Raw genomic sequence first — 16,711 nt, 5'->3', positions numbered from 1 at the left:
AAAAATGATTAAAATCCTGTGTAAACTGAAGCCTGTGTTGACTTGGCTAGATATCCAGGTTCAGTAGATATTTGGTCTAGCATTAAAGATGCATCTCACAATCCTGACCACCAGCAAATTATTTTTAACGATCTGTATTGAACTGATTTAAAACAACAAGTTGCATCTGACAGGTAGTGACAGGTGAATAACTCCTTTTGCAGGCCCCCAGTACTTTCTTTAAGTGGGAAAACCGACCAATTGCACATTTCTGGAACCAAATACCTCTTATATTGCCTCAGCTGTGACGGTGCCTACAACCATATTTGTCTTTCTCGTGGATGATTTTTCAGTGTTAGACAATACGAAATAACAAAAAACGATTATGTAAGCTGGTTTATCTGCCGCTAAGAGAGATTATTATTTTGACTTGTTGGAGGTCTCCTCATTCTTTCCCTATCTGGAATTGAATTCTGTCTTCCCCAGATGTTATGTTATATAGCTGGAGCTTTGCACTGCACTAATTCATTATGCTTCCAAATTTAAAAATTAACACTTGACGTATCGGCTGATTCTGTGTCCTAACTTTTGTAATGCACATCATTTTTTGTTTTTTAATTTGTGTCTTATTTTGAATAAGACACAAATGTTCTCCTCTGGTTTGGTTCTCATATTTCATAATGTTCAAGAAAAAGTTAATTGCAACAAAGTATACATAAAAACTTATCCAGCTTCTATTTTCATTAGTTCACAATGCAGCACTCTTTATGTAGGTGTTTTTTTTTTGTCCTATGGGTGCAGTGAAGTCGTGACTCCTTGTGCTGGCCGGGACATGTAAAAAACGGGCAAGACTATAAACAGAAGCGGGAATCCTCCAAGGTAAAACCTGTGACACACTTACTTAGCCTACCTTGGAGGACTTCAAAATAACAGGCCAACGTCAAAGTAACCATGCTGCGCTGTGCCCACTTCAAAAGTAAAGTAGAGCCCTGCACAATATCTGCAGAAATGTCTATGAAGAATAATGATTGCCAAGGAGTCTGATATGCGTGTATCTAATTTGACGTTGTTATATTGAGGTGGTTATGTGGTTTCGTATCAGCAAGATGATCACCACAACTGAGACTCTTCTAATGCAGGCTTCTAGATTGGGAGAGGGCCATTAACAATGCAGCTACCTACAGTACAGTGGACCCACATGTCTAACATTCACCACAACACTAGAACTTGATGCAATGCATAACCATGCTTTTGGGATAGATAATCTCTCAGCCACTCATGCAGCCATACAAATCACAAAGAATGGGTAAGCTATGTACCCTTTTGTTCTCTCCCTCCTCTCTCCTTCCTTCTTTTCTCCAGAGGATGAAGGTCGATGAGAAAAGGCCTAGGTGGGTGGTGGGTATCCCTTAATGACCCAGTTTACTTTGAAAGGGCATTGATCGTAGCCAGTGCTTACAAAGAAGCCCTTAAAGCTCATTTTAGCACCGTTAGTGAAGCATGGATAATGCTACAGATGACACTGTTCTTCATTCTACAAAATAAATTCTGTATTAGTACCAGTTCTTGTCATATCACTATTAGTATTACTCCTGGATAAATATATGTGTAGTTAGTAAGAGACTGGGGTAAATAGATTTTTTCTTTTCTTTTTTCCATAGAATACTATATATGTTTTATTTCCCATAGAATATCATTCTAAGAATGAAGAGCCAACTGGATTGAATGAAATGTAAACAGGACTATCCTTTTCGCCTGCTTTTGCAGAGCAGGCAAGACCATTGTGTCCTTCAGATGGCATTCACACAATCAACAGTTACTGGGACTGCAGTGGAGGACATGTTGAGAGTGCAGGAGGAGGGGGAGAAACAACATCGTGGGCAGTGGAATGTCTGTCTGTCTGTCTGTCTGTGTGTGTGTGTGTGTGTGTGTGTGTGTGTGTGTGTGTGTGTGTGTGTGTGTGTGTGTTAACATATACATACAGTACAATATCTACTGTCTACTTGCAGTTTACACTTAAGGCCTTAGCTGTAACTATGGGAACTCTTGACACCACAGCAGAGAGTGTATTAGCAGGTCTGTGAGAGGACTCTGAGAAAAGTCACCATTAGAAGTGAGAAGAAGAAGATGGACAGAAAAGATGGGTGAAGGAAAGATTTGTCTCACATCTAAGCTTAAATATAAATAACCTAATATACATGTATTAAGTTAATGTTTCTGCCTAAAAGGTTGATATTTACATGCATTTGTTTTCAATCTAAAGCTGAATAGAACTCAACCACATAAATATCCAAGTGTGAAGACACAGTATGATTGATTATGCTGCATTTACACCAAACTCTAAAAACAGCACGGAGAGTATATGCTATTCAAATAATACAACAATGCTTATGAAAACACAAACTTGCCAGATTTGATATGATCACATGAAGAACAATCAATTAGCAGGTGTCTGTCAACTTGGTCTAAAGTAATTATTATTTCCACATTAAATGCTAGCAGTGAGTCATATGTTGGCTTGCTACTGCAGTGATATGATATTGGAAACAGATGCGTATATTGTGAAAGCACTGGGGATAAAACTCCCCCCCCCCCGTCTCTTTCTCTCCCTCTCCTTACTGCGTACAGGTGGGGACGGAGGAGGCAGGGAAGCAGAAGGAAATCTCTGTGAGCTCTTAAACTTGTGCATGGAAATAAGCATGCATGAGTGTGTATGTGTATAAACACCTTTTCTGCTCTGGTCAGTCATTGTTAATCTATCAGCATGTATATCTATGTAGATGTTTAAAAAGTTCTCTGTATGTGTCGCCATCCTAAAGTGGGTGCCCTAACTCGCTATTTTTGTCTCATGGATCAACAGTGCGTTTTGGATGTCAGAAACCATGGCGATGCCACACTGCAATATACGGTAAGCCAGCCCACCTGCCAATCCTTGCAGCAGCTTCCAAGCTGGGAAAAACGACAGAGGAGAGGGGGGTGGAAGAAGACAGACTGGTGTAGGGTCTGCGGCAGGATCCACCAGAATGCTAATCATCCTTTCTCGACAATTTGTCCTTCATTATGCAGGAGACAATGCCCAGGACAAAAAAGAGGGCGTTACGTAAAAAGCATATCCATGCAATGGTGGGCACATACACTCCACATGTACACAGGCTGAAACATATATACAACATCATATGCATGAACACACACAATGTACAGAATACAGTACACATGGCAACAAACACATAAATATGAACAGTCCACACACACATTCCCATGCTACAATACACTTGTGCATTTACACTGCAAACATGTGTCTGTAAGGTTTAATCTGATGGCAACCAGCAGTTTGTCCTGCTGCTGAAACATCCACGCCATTAACAAATGCTCAATTATTAACAAGCCACAAAATGGATCTAATTGCTCACTGCAGCCTAACATCTCCATCAGCATTCCTGGGATTCCTGGGGCAGCCAGAGTAATTCCTGCTCTCAGTAAGCCTTCTGCGGTGAAAAAGACACTGATATGCAAAGTATTCCCCGGGTTTAGGGTTGAACCAGTGTAAAGAAACTTATCTCCATTTTTTTTATTGAATTCAGCATATAAGGTTGTGTTTTATGTACAGTGCATATTGAAGTACAGATCAGAGGCTAGGCTTGGTTTAAATAGTTTGGGGACAATGTCACAGTCACAAGTCATTTCTGGTGAAGGCTTATCATTTGCATACTGTAATTAAAGACTGTAAATTAAGACTCTGGGGTCACTCTCCTCTCATTTTAGAGTCTCAACGACTTAACTCCCTATATGATCTCTGGCCCTTCTTTACTTTTATTTGGGAGGGTATTAAATCAGTCATGTTTTATGGAGCATTCCACGAGGATCTATTGTCAGCCTCTTCACAGTTTCATCTTCTTGCTAATTCTAATGAAGGATGCAAAGGGGGATGCCCTAGTTTTACTAATAGTAGCTCATTAAGCTTAACTTGCTAGATTCAGAGCAGTGGGTTCACCCCTGGTAATGCAGAGTATTGACTTTGTCCATGTTTCCACTGGGTAAATCTTGGCTATACAGCATGATCAACATAATTTTACCCAAAATCTCAACTATAGCCAATTACCCACTTACAATATTTAAATGTACCTGTACCCCCACAGGGAATATATATGGTTGCATGCAGGAGTACACACTTAAGTACACTACAGTAAGTTTCTCTCTTAAACACACACTTGCATTGATGATCATGTATCTAAACTCAAAAAAGCAACTACTGTATAATACCTCTCCTGTAAACAATGTGTGAGTACCCTTGTTGGTCCTAAGTCAATATGGAAACCGTCCTGTGTGATGGTTCAAACAAAAAATGTGGTGGACTACCAATCGCTGTGACAGTTCAATAACATCACGTCGTCATACTGCATACCCTTGGGTACAGCTGGTACTGTAGTTACAGCGCTGTGAACCCAAGGTCATTGCTAATCCCAATCCTCCACAGTGGGGAAGGGAAATACCAGAAAGGGGGGGTTCTGAAAAAGACATAGAGAGAGAGATATGGAAATAGAAAAAAGTAAGGGAACAGACAACAGACAGAGGGAAGTCACAGGAGAGGGGTTGCCTAGCATGATGGGAGAGCTCACAGGAAACTGGGTAACTACTGGTCCTTCTTCTTGCGCCAATTACTGTTAGTCAGTCAGAGCTAGTCTCACTGGCTCCTAAGCTCTATGGAAACCATCTACCATGGTCCCATTCCTCACCTACTCAACCATTTATCCCCCGTCCAAATGAGCGTTCAGACCGAAAGAAGCACAGTGTTAACAAACACATGGGGCTATGTTGGTGGGGGCGTGTTGCTACATGTACAGGTAGTGGAGATAAAATAAAATATGATCCAGTAAGTCCAGTTTGACTAAATTGTTGTCCCCGCTGTGCCAACACAGCACATGTTTTAATTTTTTCCTTGCCCCTCTCTCCTCCTCCTTGCCCCTTTCTGGGTATTTGGGTTGCCATCTGGTTTCTTGTCCCACCTGACAAGCCTGGAGGCCCAGAGGAGCTCTAGGCTGCCTCTCCCACAGATGAGCCCCAAGGGTCCACTGCGACTGGTGCTGGAAATCTGGGCAGGCATGTGGAGTCTCTGCCTCAGCCCAGGCATGCAGATCCATGACCCAAGGGGGGATGCAGACTCCTACACTGAGTGGTTAATATATTCACAACTCTCCCCTGGCCGGGGGCTTAGAGTCTAAGAAAACTCCACGAGGACCCGACTGCATACACCGACAACATTCACAAATGAATATGTTAAGCAAGGCTTTGGTACACCCTTTAGGCAGGCTTAAATATATAAGTGTCTATAATCACAAAGGAAATACGGCTTTGTCTAATGTGCTAAGTATACCTTCAGAGTACGCCATAAAGGAGCACAAGAATGTAAATAAATCTGGCAAGATATCATTTATCTCTCACTAGTTTCTTTCTCAGAGATCTCCCACAGGAATATTTTCATCAAGGACTAAGACAGAAAAAAATAACCTCAGAAAAGCTGACCTGCTCATAGTACTCTTAGAGAAGCGCTATTTATCACTTTACAGGGTTTTCGTTGAATTGAAGACATGAAACAGTCAAAACTTGGTGCCAGACAGTGTCAACCACCCTTCCATCCCCCGAAGGACCATGGAAACAAGCAAGCAAACAACATGAAAATCCATCAAAAATCCACCATTTGACTCTGCCTTTCACTGCAGTGACCTTGTGATAACCTGTTTAGTCGAAGGGTCAATGAGGATCCAACCAATGTTGTCGATTTCTGAAGACTTTGGTCTCTTGGGAGTCAGTTAACAGTCTTGCGGCCTACATACAGAAGTATAAGGGACTTGAAAGACAACTCATTAGGGAAAATCTCTACTTAGCGGTTTCCATAGTGTGTGGTCTTCAAAAACCGATGATTTAATCTAAACCACAGTGGAATAATTGCTCCTGCTTGTCAATTAGCAACAACAGTAAAGTAAACATAATCTCTCCTGTTCTATTGAGTTATTTCTCAGCCCATGAAGTAAATAATAATTAGCAATGGAAAATTGATTTTTTTAAATAATGCTATTGTTACTTTAACACATCCAGGGACATGGACATATCCAATAAAACCTACCAAAGGCCTTTAAATGAAATCAGATTACAGATTATTCTCAGTCTTCCCTTGACTTGTTTTTACCTCAATAGGATTTTTTGTTTCACATAGAGTAGCCAGACATGCCTTGATAAATTTAGATTTATCGAACTACAGTTGCAGTGCACTTCATTACTAAAAGCTCAGTGTCGCACACAGATACAATTCTCATCCCAATTGTACAGTATCCCTCACTGCACCAGCTCTATAACCCATTTCACCATTACACTGCATTAGTTGCCCTCGGCCTAATGCAAGCCCATCTTTTTGTGTAACAGTTTAATAGATTGAGGAACGATTGAGTTCCGCAGCCTCTTATGCTTAACAAGTGGAACGCTGAACCATCTATTTAACGGCATGAGCTGATATTCTCAGAAACAAAACCAGAAAAAGACGAGACTCAAAGCTATTTTAATATATGCAGCTCAAAATCTTCCTGACTCAAGCATTTAACCCACCGTCTTAGTGTTAAGCTGTACAGAAAGACAGATGTACCAAACAGTGAAGCCATACTGCAATATTATTATATAGTACAGAAATATGGAAAAATAAATTAAAACTCATCTGCCACTTTAACCAGAGCAACTAAATCCTCTGAGAAAATAAATATGCAGTTCCGCCTTTCTAATTCACATTCTGCATTCCCTTAATACCACTGACAGTTATGAGCTAATATGTCATGCCGAAAACACACTTCACACACCATCAACCTCCAATGCCAAAGCTACAGTATGTTCATATTAGCCAATTGGGCGCACAGCTAGACTAATCCTGTACCAATCTCAGAGAATCTGAGTCTACTCTAACCAATCACAGCAAAGCAGAGTTCATTTCTACTCTATACCCCACCACCTCTCCAGCAGGGAGAAAGTGATGCCAAGTGCCTCTTTTCCAACGGGCCTTGCCAAAGTCTCTCATCCAAGCTGGCAAATGTCCGGCCATGGAATGAGCACAGGAGGCAGCGATGGCTCACGTCCTGACCCAAAAATAACAAGCACAACAAAGATGCTTGCGATACAGCCCAAGGCGGACATTTTGTTTACCTGAACTCCTGAACACACAGGCAGTTTAGCAAGAATCTGTGTGATGGGAATTCTCCCACCTGGGGCATATCATTTTCCATCAACATAAACAAAATCACAATCAAAAGCAAGTTTAGACATCGAAATGCACACTGACCTCCAAGCTGTACTCTTCCACAGTCCTCTTAAGTGGGTCCACAACCTGCCAGCAAATGAGGATGCACAAGTCGATTAGCAGCATCCCGCCAACGATGATCAACAGCTTCTGGTCCTTTATGATCTGGAGGGGGAAAACAAGATAAGAGGCTTGTATTAGCACACTAGCACACACCTGCTAGTGCTATGTAATTGTATCTGTGTATGTAGAGCCATTTCAAACAACATTTCTTATTGACCACTGTAATTATGTGATTCTCGTCCCATCTCAGGACATGGAGCCCTGCTGGTTTCATTCTAACATCTAATCAGGGACTGATTATAATGCATTTAGCTGCAATTAACCACCTACTAGGATAGGAAAAAAGTCCCAAAAAAAAGAAACTGATTCAGAATTTAATACTGACATTCTTTTACAATGTGGTCAAATATTTAGCAGACTGCACTCCATTGGCCCATGACTGAAAGCCACAGGTGGAAATTTAGTCTGTCAATACTATGCCATGGCAAGACATGATCTTGTTACCTTGTGGCCAGAAAATGTGGGAAAGATCCACCAAACAGGAGCCAGCGCTGTTGACCACTAAAAATTCTCTTTTGTACAATGAACTTTAGAGGGATGAAAGCCATGACCTGTTTGTGATCTTTATTTATAATAGCGTTTGACTGTGTGGAACGGCAGATCTAAGGAAAGGTCAGGGAACACAGGCTGGGCTGTGTTTGGAGAGTATCACATAGCCCAGATGCAGCACAGTGGTCTCACACAGGTCTCCATCCGCCCGTGGGCTCAGGATGAGATGCATGAGGGGGTTGTTTTTTGATCTGGTGTCTTTTGATGGTGTTGGCATTAAACAAATACAGTACAGGCAAAGCAAGACAAGGAACATTTCTTGTACAATTACTGCTTCACGGCAGAAGATAGAAGATTTAAATTTAGAAAAATGATTTGATGCAAAAATGGACGACAATAGAGATACCTGCTTATTAAATTAAATTAATTTTGGTCAAATCGTGCTGATTAAACTAATATTCTATCATTCTAACAAGTAAATAGTTGTAACAAAGATATGCAAGATGTGTGATCTTTTAGGGAAATTTACAAAAAAGCTCTACACCACCATCTGCTCAACTGTGATATGTTACTCTGCCAACTGAGTCTGCTAGACAAACTACGTAATGACTCTAAATTACCTGAAGTGTTATTTACTGTTTTCTTTTCCCCAGTAATATTGGCACTCTGACATATCAGTTGGGTTCTAGTCACTTTGTGTCATATATACCAAATAATTGAAAACATTGAATGTAAAAAAATGACCATTACTAAGAATAGAATATAGAAATAAATATGTGTCTCTATTCTCCACAACTGAGTCCATCTCATGCCCATTAGATGTGGTAGATCTTGAGTTATGAGTACTGTTTTCAAGATCAAGATTGAACTTTAAAGCTCAACAACATGTATATTATCTTGTAAAACAGGATTGGTTGTAATACATAGATATACATTTCTTAAGTCTATATCCATCTACTGTGCATTCTAAACCAACAAGGCCAGGGACTAGCTGTCTGCTTTGATACTGTAACATAATTTGGGTTTAAATGCTGTAGCCAACTCTTATTGAACTACTGATCAATTAACATCCAGGAAGTAGTGTGACACTTTATAAGTTGCTCAAGATGTTATTTTCAGACAACCTCAACTGATGTGGACGTGTGTATGTGTGTGTGTGTGTGTGTGTGTGTGTGTGTGTGTGTGTGTGCGTGCGCGCGCGCTAAGGAGTACTTAGTAAATTACCAAGATAGGCAGACTGAAAAAGATGCTACTGGGGCCTGGGGGTAAAAGGTTGTGCAAAAAAGTGTGTATGTTTATCTGTGTCTGTTTGTGTGTATTTGGAAAAGGAGGACATTGATTGACAGCTCCCCTCCACACTGTCTCTGGCACTGAGCTCTTTAAGAAGTATAGGAGTGCCGGCCGTAGCCCACCGAGTGGAACTCTTATCGAACACAACCCTGATTTACAATCTGTACTCTCCCCAGTGTACGGGACAAAAAGTGGAGGGGAGGCTGGGGGGATGAGTGAGAGATGCAGTTCCAGCCCCACTGTTTGACGAAAAGATGGCTAACACTTGCACTTGTTCCTCCCCTGACAGTGCTTGTCAGAGATTTCAGGGCACTAACAGCAACTATCACTCTATTAAAGCCAAAGCACCTGCACTCAATCAGTGTGGAGGAAGTGTAATGTGTATGTGTCCTGCAAATAGACCCAGGCCATGAACCAACAGAGAATACATATTGAAGTTTAAGGACTGAAATATGCAGTAGGGGTAAATATTGCTTCCGAAGAAACATTGGTTGTTGTCTCTGTTAGCAAGGGGGAGAGGGTGGGAGAGGGGAAACTGAGCAGAGGCAATTGGGTATGAAGGCTTAAACCAAAACTACTAATCTCTCAATAACACAATGAATAAAAGAAAAAGAAAGGCCAGGTCGAGTGTCATTCATTTGGAAACAGCTAAACAAACACGTGGTGATCTTGCGTTGACCCAAATGCAAAATTGCAGTGGAAACAGGGTAAAGTAAAGCTCTGTCACGGGCGTGGCTCCTTGTCTAACCTGTAATCTGGATTATCATTATCTTTATATATTCTTTGCCCTTTTTATCCAGCTTTCCCCTTCTCTTTTTTACAGGGTCCAACCTACTTTCTTCGCTATTTGTGCTACGTTGTTTGTCTTGTCCCTTGTTCTGCCCTGCTTTGCTTTCCTCCGTCTGTCTCTCCACCCTCCCTACTGCAATTACTTTTCTACATCCCTCCAACCTCTCCGACTCTTTGATCCATCCCTTTTTTTTCTCCCTCTCCTTCTGGTCTCTCTCTCTGGCAGGCCACCCACACTTCCTCCAATATGCAAGAGGGTGAGCGAGAGAGAGAGAGAGAGAGAGAGAGAGAGACAAAGAGAGGGGGAGAGCAAAATCTATAAATACAAAAGGCCAAGCACAGTTCCAACACCGAGTGAGCTCGGCACCACTTTATATAACTAGGCCAGTGAAAGAGATTGTGTCAGATGTTTAAAAAGCCATTTGTATTTCTGAATCTTTTTTTTTTCACAGAGAAGATTCTAACAGCAGGTGCCAGGGGCTGCCAGTCTTTCAGAGTGTTTGTTAAAACGCATGAGTGTGAATACATGCACCCACACACCAGTGATGGGCTTTCAAAAGGCATGTGAAGCTTCCTAGATAAGACTGTCAGGTCTACGTGTTTTAAAGGAGATGTTTGTGGTTATATGAACAATTATCCTATCCAACAGATGTACATGGTGTGATATAAAATAAATGTTTCAGAACAAGATTTAAGCAGAAAGGACCATGGCATTTCATGAGGACAGATTGTCTGGGGAAAACAAATACATAAAAATGAACAAGAAATTAAAACACACATTTGTCAAGAAGGCATACAAAGTACTAAACGTTTTGCCATGTGTGTCATAATTTAAACAATCTAATGTATCTGTAAAAGGGAATTTCTACCATACATAGTACTACTACGTATAAATAACCTTTTAATCAGTTCAGTTCCTCTCATATATTTATCATAAAATATATATTTTCCAATACCTTCTTCTTCATCTTGACATTTTTAAAGATGGCGTGCACCCTCCAGGTCTTGGCAAACATGGCACCAAAAGCTGTTGTGTATCCAACAATGAGGATCCATGTCCGAACCTATCAGAACAACAGGAACACACATAATTGTGTCACGTCTTAAACTGGTGATCAAGGCTTGAAACAACATCTGATCAGGTATTTGCATTCTTTCCACAGAAGGTCCTACAAAATAGCTTTGTGAAGCATTCTATAAATAAGAAGCTGTCAGATTTATTTTTCTTCCCTGGGTGTGGAGCTGTGGGAGAACTTTCTGGACCCTTGAAGCTGTCACACTCTTGAGAGCATTTCATCTTAATGAGAAACAAAATGTAGACCTCTTACTGCTTTGGCACAAAGGACACTGCTGACATGTTTTAAAAGCTTAGTTATTTGAAGAAAGACTATGAACTCCTAAAATAGCTACAGAGTGCTTCTGTATACCGTACTGTATGTGTTCAATTATTTTTTTATGTGTATATCTGTGTGTGAGCCCCTTCTGCACCACATACTTTAAACCCTTCACACATTTACACCTGACTCTCTTCACCTGCCATTCTCCAACATATCTAGTGAGCAATAAAGCCAAGCAGGGACAGAGCACTGAGTAAAGAAGACAGCAAAAAAAAACAATTACACCATCCATTCTCAAGGAGACCAGCACATATTGATTGGTGGTGAATGGATCAACCTCTGTGGTGCTTTGCTGTAGAACCTCGTCTGAAGTGACACGCTCCGTTTTGGCTCTGCAGCAAAGCTTCAGCCAGGTGGTGGCAGCTCGAGACGTGCCCTGACTAACATTACTCTGGTACGTGTGTGTGTGTGTGTGTGTGTGTGTGCGTGTGTGCGTGTGTGCGTGTGTGTGTGTGTGTGTGTTTGTGTGTCTGTGTGTCTGGGAGGGTCGTATCTCAGTGGAAACCAGTTATCACTGTAATCAAAACTCTTTAATTAATCCAGCATCTACATAGTCACACAGTAATGCTACCTGGGGGGAGACACTTAATGTGCTCCATGCTAGCTAGAGAGCCAGAGAGAGAGATTCAATCAGTTCTCACTTAGAGTCGGTCACAAAGTGCATTTGATTAGTGTTTCAGCAGTATTCTTCATATTTTAGCTCACATTCACAACTATTTTCTAAGTCAATGAGCAAGGTTCGATTGTACTATTAGGAACTGAATATGATGGGGAGCCAACTCAACTTCTATTAATTATTTGATGTATTAGTGTTGAGGGAACTCACAGTGCAGAGTGTCTCAAACTCTTTGTCAGTTACGAAACCTCCATCCAGGCCAAACAGGAAGATAGAGGCATAGGAGAGCAGGCCTCCTAGGATGATTAGGTTGTTCATGTAGGGACTGGACATCTTGATTAGTCTGGAAGAGAACAGAAGATTACATTAGAATAAATTAAAGTAGAATAGAATGAAATAGAATAGGTCCTATTCAAAAATACTACAGTATGATATTTAGGTATGGAGGAGAGTAAACTGTGAAATAATACTGTACCTGCAGCGAAAGGTTAATCATCATTCTCATGTGTCATCATTCTTTCACTTCAATACCATTCAACCTTTCCTGATTCTTCTCATCCTTCATTCATCCCCCTCTTCCTTCTCCCTTAACACTAACCCCTCATTTACTTTCCTGCAGTAGCATATGTTTATCTATTTCCCTTTAACAAGCTTTCCTTCATCTAACCCTTCCCTCAATCCTCCTACTCCCAAAGCTATGCTTCACCAATGCTGAATGCTGACCTGTGGTTGCGGTTCTTGATGTTAAAGAACAGGAAGGCCCCTGCCATGAGCATGCCCAATATGGTGATGGTGGACAGGATGCTGTAGAGGGGCACGTTGATGTGGCGCCGCTGCAGACGCACAAACGTACGATCCTTGGGAGGCTCCACGCCTATGATGAAGACAAGGTGTGATATGAAAAAAGATTTTGTTTTAAGACGATCTCTCAAAATGAGAGAGCATCAAACATAATGCATCACTGAACATTGCTTACTCAAATGTTTCATCGTATATTATAATGTCTAATATTTCAGAGTATTTGTTGTAACAGTGGTTTACTAGATATTTTCACTTTCTCCAGTGAGATTTCTCTCTTCACTTTGACAATTTAAGACCTGCCTCCTTCAAATCGTTTTCTCTTCAACCACAGAATAGTGACACTGCAGCAGACATCCAGTTATTTGAGACCAATTTCCTGGTCCTCGGTTTCTCCTAGCTGAGTGCATGTATCTGAATGCACCACAGTCAAATTATTGTGGTTAGACACTGCACTTTCTTATCTTTTGCTCTATTTTTCTCCCACCAGTGTGCCAATCGATTGCACTGGCATCATCTTACACATCTCCACTTAATGTGGTCAGGGATGTGGAAACAAGCATCTTATATGGTACTGGCCTAGCGTTTCTTTATGTAGGGCAAGGCCGAGAAGATGGAGAAAGAGAAGGAGGGTGGCGAAGGGGAGAATAGCCAGGGGGATATGACGAATTATGATGTATGTCAACACAAGCAAACGTGGGAGGGATGAAAAATGGATTGGTAAATAATTTAGCTGTAGGAGGACAGTTAAGAGTGGTAAAGGAGAGAGGCGAGTCCCTACACTGAGTGGTGGTGGTGCCTGAGTATGTATGCGTGGTGGAGAGAGTTTGGGTTTAAGTGAGCAAGTGAACGACAAAGAAGAGTGCTGAGGTGGTAAGCGATGGGCCTTTAACATATATATAAACACACATCAGATGCATCAGGACACCTTTTTCTTCTTCAGTGAGTTTTACGTCCCTGAGTCAATGCTCATACAGTCACACACAAATGCAGGCACATACACACACATATCTAGCCTTCTTCATACCTTGGAACTTTATGCTGTTGTTGATGAGGTCAAGCACATCAGCAATTGCGTTGTACTCTCCCACCTTCACCTCCTGGCCCCCTGTTAAAAAAAACACACACATATGTATACATTAGAACAAATACATGTTCTTAAACTGTCCAAACTGGCTACTGGATGCCAACAGCTTTTTCCCTTCACTCTCTGGACTTATTTCACACTATAAAAGCAATTAAATCAGATGCGTACATTTTTTTAAATAAGACTAATATTCTACCTAATATTCTACAGCCATGCTAGCAGCTCTGTAAGACAAAATGGTGCTTTGTGCTAAATGCTAACATCAACATGCTAACATGCTCACAATGACAATGAGCTGATGTTTAGCAGGTGTAATGTCACCATGTAAATTCACCACCTTATTTTAGCAGGTTAGCATGCTATCATTTGCTAATTATCAGTAAACACTGTGCAGCTGAGGCTGATGAGAATGTCTTTAGTTTTTGGTCCTAAAGCAAAGCATGTGACAAGACAGTTTGAGCTGATGACGGCACTAGATGAAAAGTTAAGGCATCACCGAAGCTATTACAACATGATTGAACAGAACATGAATGTCTGTACCACATGTCATGGCAATCCATCCTTTGGTTTTTGAGACATTTCATTTATAACCACAAATGTGAAGTATGTGGCAGCACTGGAGGAAAGGTCTAAGGATCATCAAAGTCATTATATAACGTTGTCTGGAAATCATGCATGTCAAAATTTGGTGGCAAACTATTCTGTAAATGTTGAGGTATCAGATCAGTGTGGCTCAAAAGAGTGGACCAACAGACTGATAGATTAATGGTTACACCAGTTTCTGAGTTTTCTAGCTTGATTCTCCAGTGAGTCATGTGAAATCTTTCAGGCGGCTAACTTATATTATTAAGCAATAACGTGCTTAAATAATGGATCACTGATACAAAGCGGTTTGAAGTAAAATGTAGCACCAGTGATCCTTATTTGGAGAAAATGTAACAGCCTACTTTGAGTGAACAAGTAAATCTTATTCAAACACTTACTGGGCACAGTGAAGAATGGCCCAGCCCTAAGTAGTACAGTCTTGCACAGTGGTACAATCTCAGAGAGCTTCAGAACACAGGGAGATCTTCCAAAACCCATTAGTAATATAGCAAACTATCCCTAAAATAGAATTTTAAGGCTCTCAGGATATCATCTTTTTTGATTGTCAAATTGTATCTTACAGATGAAGCTTAATATGGACAGGAAATGGTCTTTCTACTTTAATAAAAAGATTTATAATCTAATAACCTAATAACAGGACATACATAGAACCTCAAAATCCCATTGACATCTCTTTCCTCTGCAAATCTCACAATTTGAAACTGCCTCTGAAAATGGGCAAATCTTAACGAGCCGCCGAGTTGACGTCAACTCGGCGGCTCCTCCTCATTTGGCTCTAGTCTCTATCTTTCTCACGCCCAAACATTTACATAGGCTACACCACTGATCTGAGGTCAGCTTAGTCTTTTGAATAGGTCACACAGATCTCAGAAATTGTATACATTGTTCATCTGCTATTTTACCACTAAATTCACTTCTGAGACTTTTTTATGCGAGAAATCAACTATGTAGAGGTAAAATATGTGCCGTTTTACGAAAATTGATGGCTAATTGCAAATTTTGTCCGACTGTGTGTCGGAGTTCAGCGGCCGGTGCTGCCTGTGTTGCTGCCTCGCTGCCCGGCCTGCCTTCCTTCACAGACCCCAGCCTGCTGTGATGTAGATGGAGCTCCGTCACGGCTGGCAGCCCACAGCACTCCATACCCGCGCAAAGTCACCGTTTTTTGGGTTAATGGACTACCAAACGCTGCTGCCCTGACAGAGCTCCAGGGCCTGCAGCTCCCCTCTTCCTGCTAAATGGCCGGTGTGTGTGAGTGAGAGCGTGGTCAGCAAGCTTGTTACGCCAGCAATCTCTTACCGCAGGTTCCAGTTAATCTTATAATGTGTGTAATTATAATGTGTTGACTTATTTAAACAAATGATCGGGGAAATAAACGCCTCTTGTCCGCGAATCTCATTGATAGAGCCTGCGGCTGGATGGAGCTCTATCAATGAGAGCTAGCTAGCCTCCTCTTAGAATTCCTCTGAAATTCACAAAAATTCATTAAATTGAAATCGGACACCATTGTTAGCTTTATAAGACCTTGGGGTAGATGTTATATAAGTGGCGTGATGAAATTCAAACTGTAAATATACTCTAATTACGCCGAAAATTAAGCTAACTAGCCGCGATCTGTACACATAGGATTGAAGGGACAGTCGCAGCTAACGAAACCCCTAATGTTCACAAAAATTCATTAAATTGAAATCAAACACCATTGTTAGCTTTATAAGACCTTGGGGTAAATGTTATATAAGTGGTGTGACGAAATTCAAACTGTAAATATAGCTACTCGAGTTATGCCGGCAGCTGGCAGCCAGCCAGCTCCGCAGAGCTCCACAGAGCCCCGAGTATTCCAGTACCCAGGGAAACCGTGACTTTCACTCGGTATGGAGGTTGCCGCTTTCTCGTCAGACTGTGTGGAGCTCCTAGCTAAAGTCTGACACGTCTTACCAAATTTGCAATTAGCCATCAAACGGCCCATATATATATGCTTTATATAGTTGATTTCTCGCTTAAAAAAGTCTCAGAAGTGAATTTATTAACGAAATAGCCCTACAAACAATGTATAACTTTGCAGTGTCTGAAATATGAGACCTGCTGTCTCATCTCCAATGTGTTTCTATGTGGTTCGCTCAGACCAATCAGCGCGCAGCTCATCTAAATATTCATGAGCATACCATATTTGGAAGAAAAGCTCTTGTTCCAAATAGAGCCATATTCACAGGGTAGTTAAGGGCCTAATAAAATAGCATTCGGGCAATTTTCAGCCCAACCAATGT

The 16,711-nt window shown here is 41.2% G+C and overlaps 1 protein-coding gene across 1 annotated transcript in view; it reads right to left on the bottom strand.

Annotated features, from left to right (window-relative positions):
* gabbr2 (gamma-aminobutyric acid (GABA) B receptor, 2) overlaps positions 1–16,711 on the bottom strand; it is a 172,473-nt gene that overhangs the window by 40,048 nt on the left and 115,714 nt on the right. The window contains exons 10-14 of the mRNA XM_078268308.1: positions 13,785–13,865; positions 12,683–12,833; positions 12,170–12,302; positions 10,903–11,010; positions 7,298–7,420 (exon numbers count right to left, since the gene is read on the bottom strand). Coding sequence (XP_078124434.1) covers positions 7,298–7,420; positions 10,903–11,010; positions 12,170–12,302; positions 12,683–12,833; positions 13,785–13,865 — 596 coding nt within the window. The remainder of the gene's footprint in view (positions 1–7,297; positions 7,421–10,902; positions 11,011–12,169; positions 12,303–12,682; positions 12,834–13,784; positions 13,866–16,711) is intronic.

This window comes from Sander vitreus, chromosome 14 (assembly GCF_031162955.1).
Source record: "Sander vitreus isolate 19-12246 chromosome 14, sanVit1, whole genome shotgun sequence".
Classification (NCBI taxonomy): domain Eukaryota; kingdom Metazoa; phylum Chordata; class Actinopteri; order Perciformes; family Percidae; genus Sander; species Sander vitreus.
Note: the sequence above shows the minus strand (reverse complement) of the source record. Positions and strands in the feature narration are given on the sequence as shown.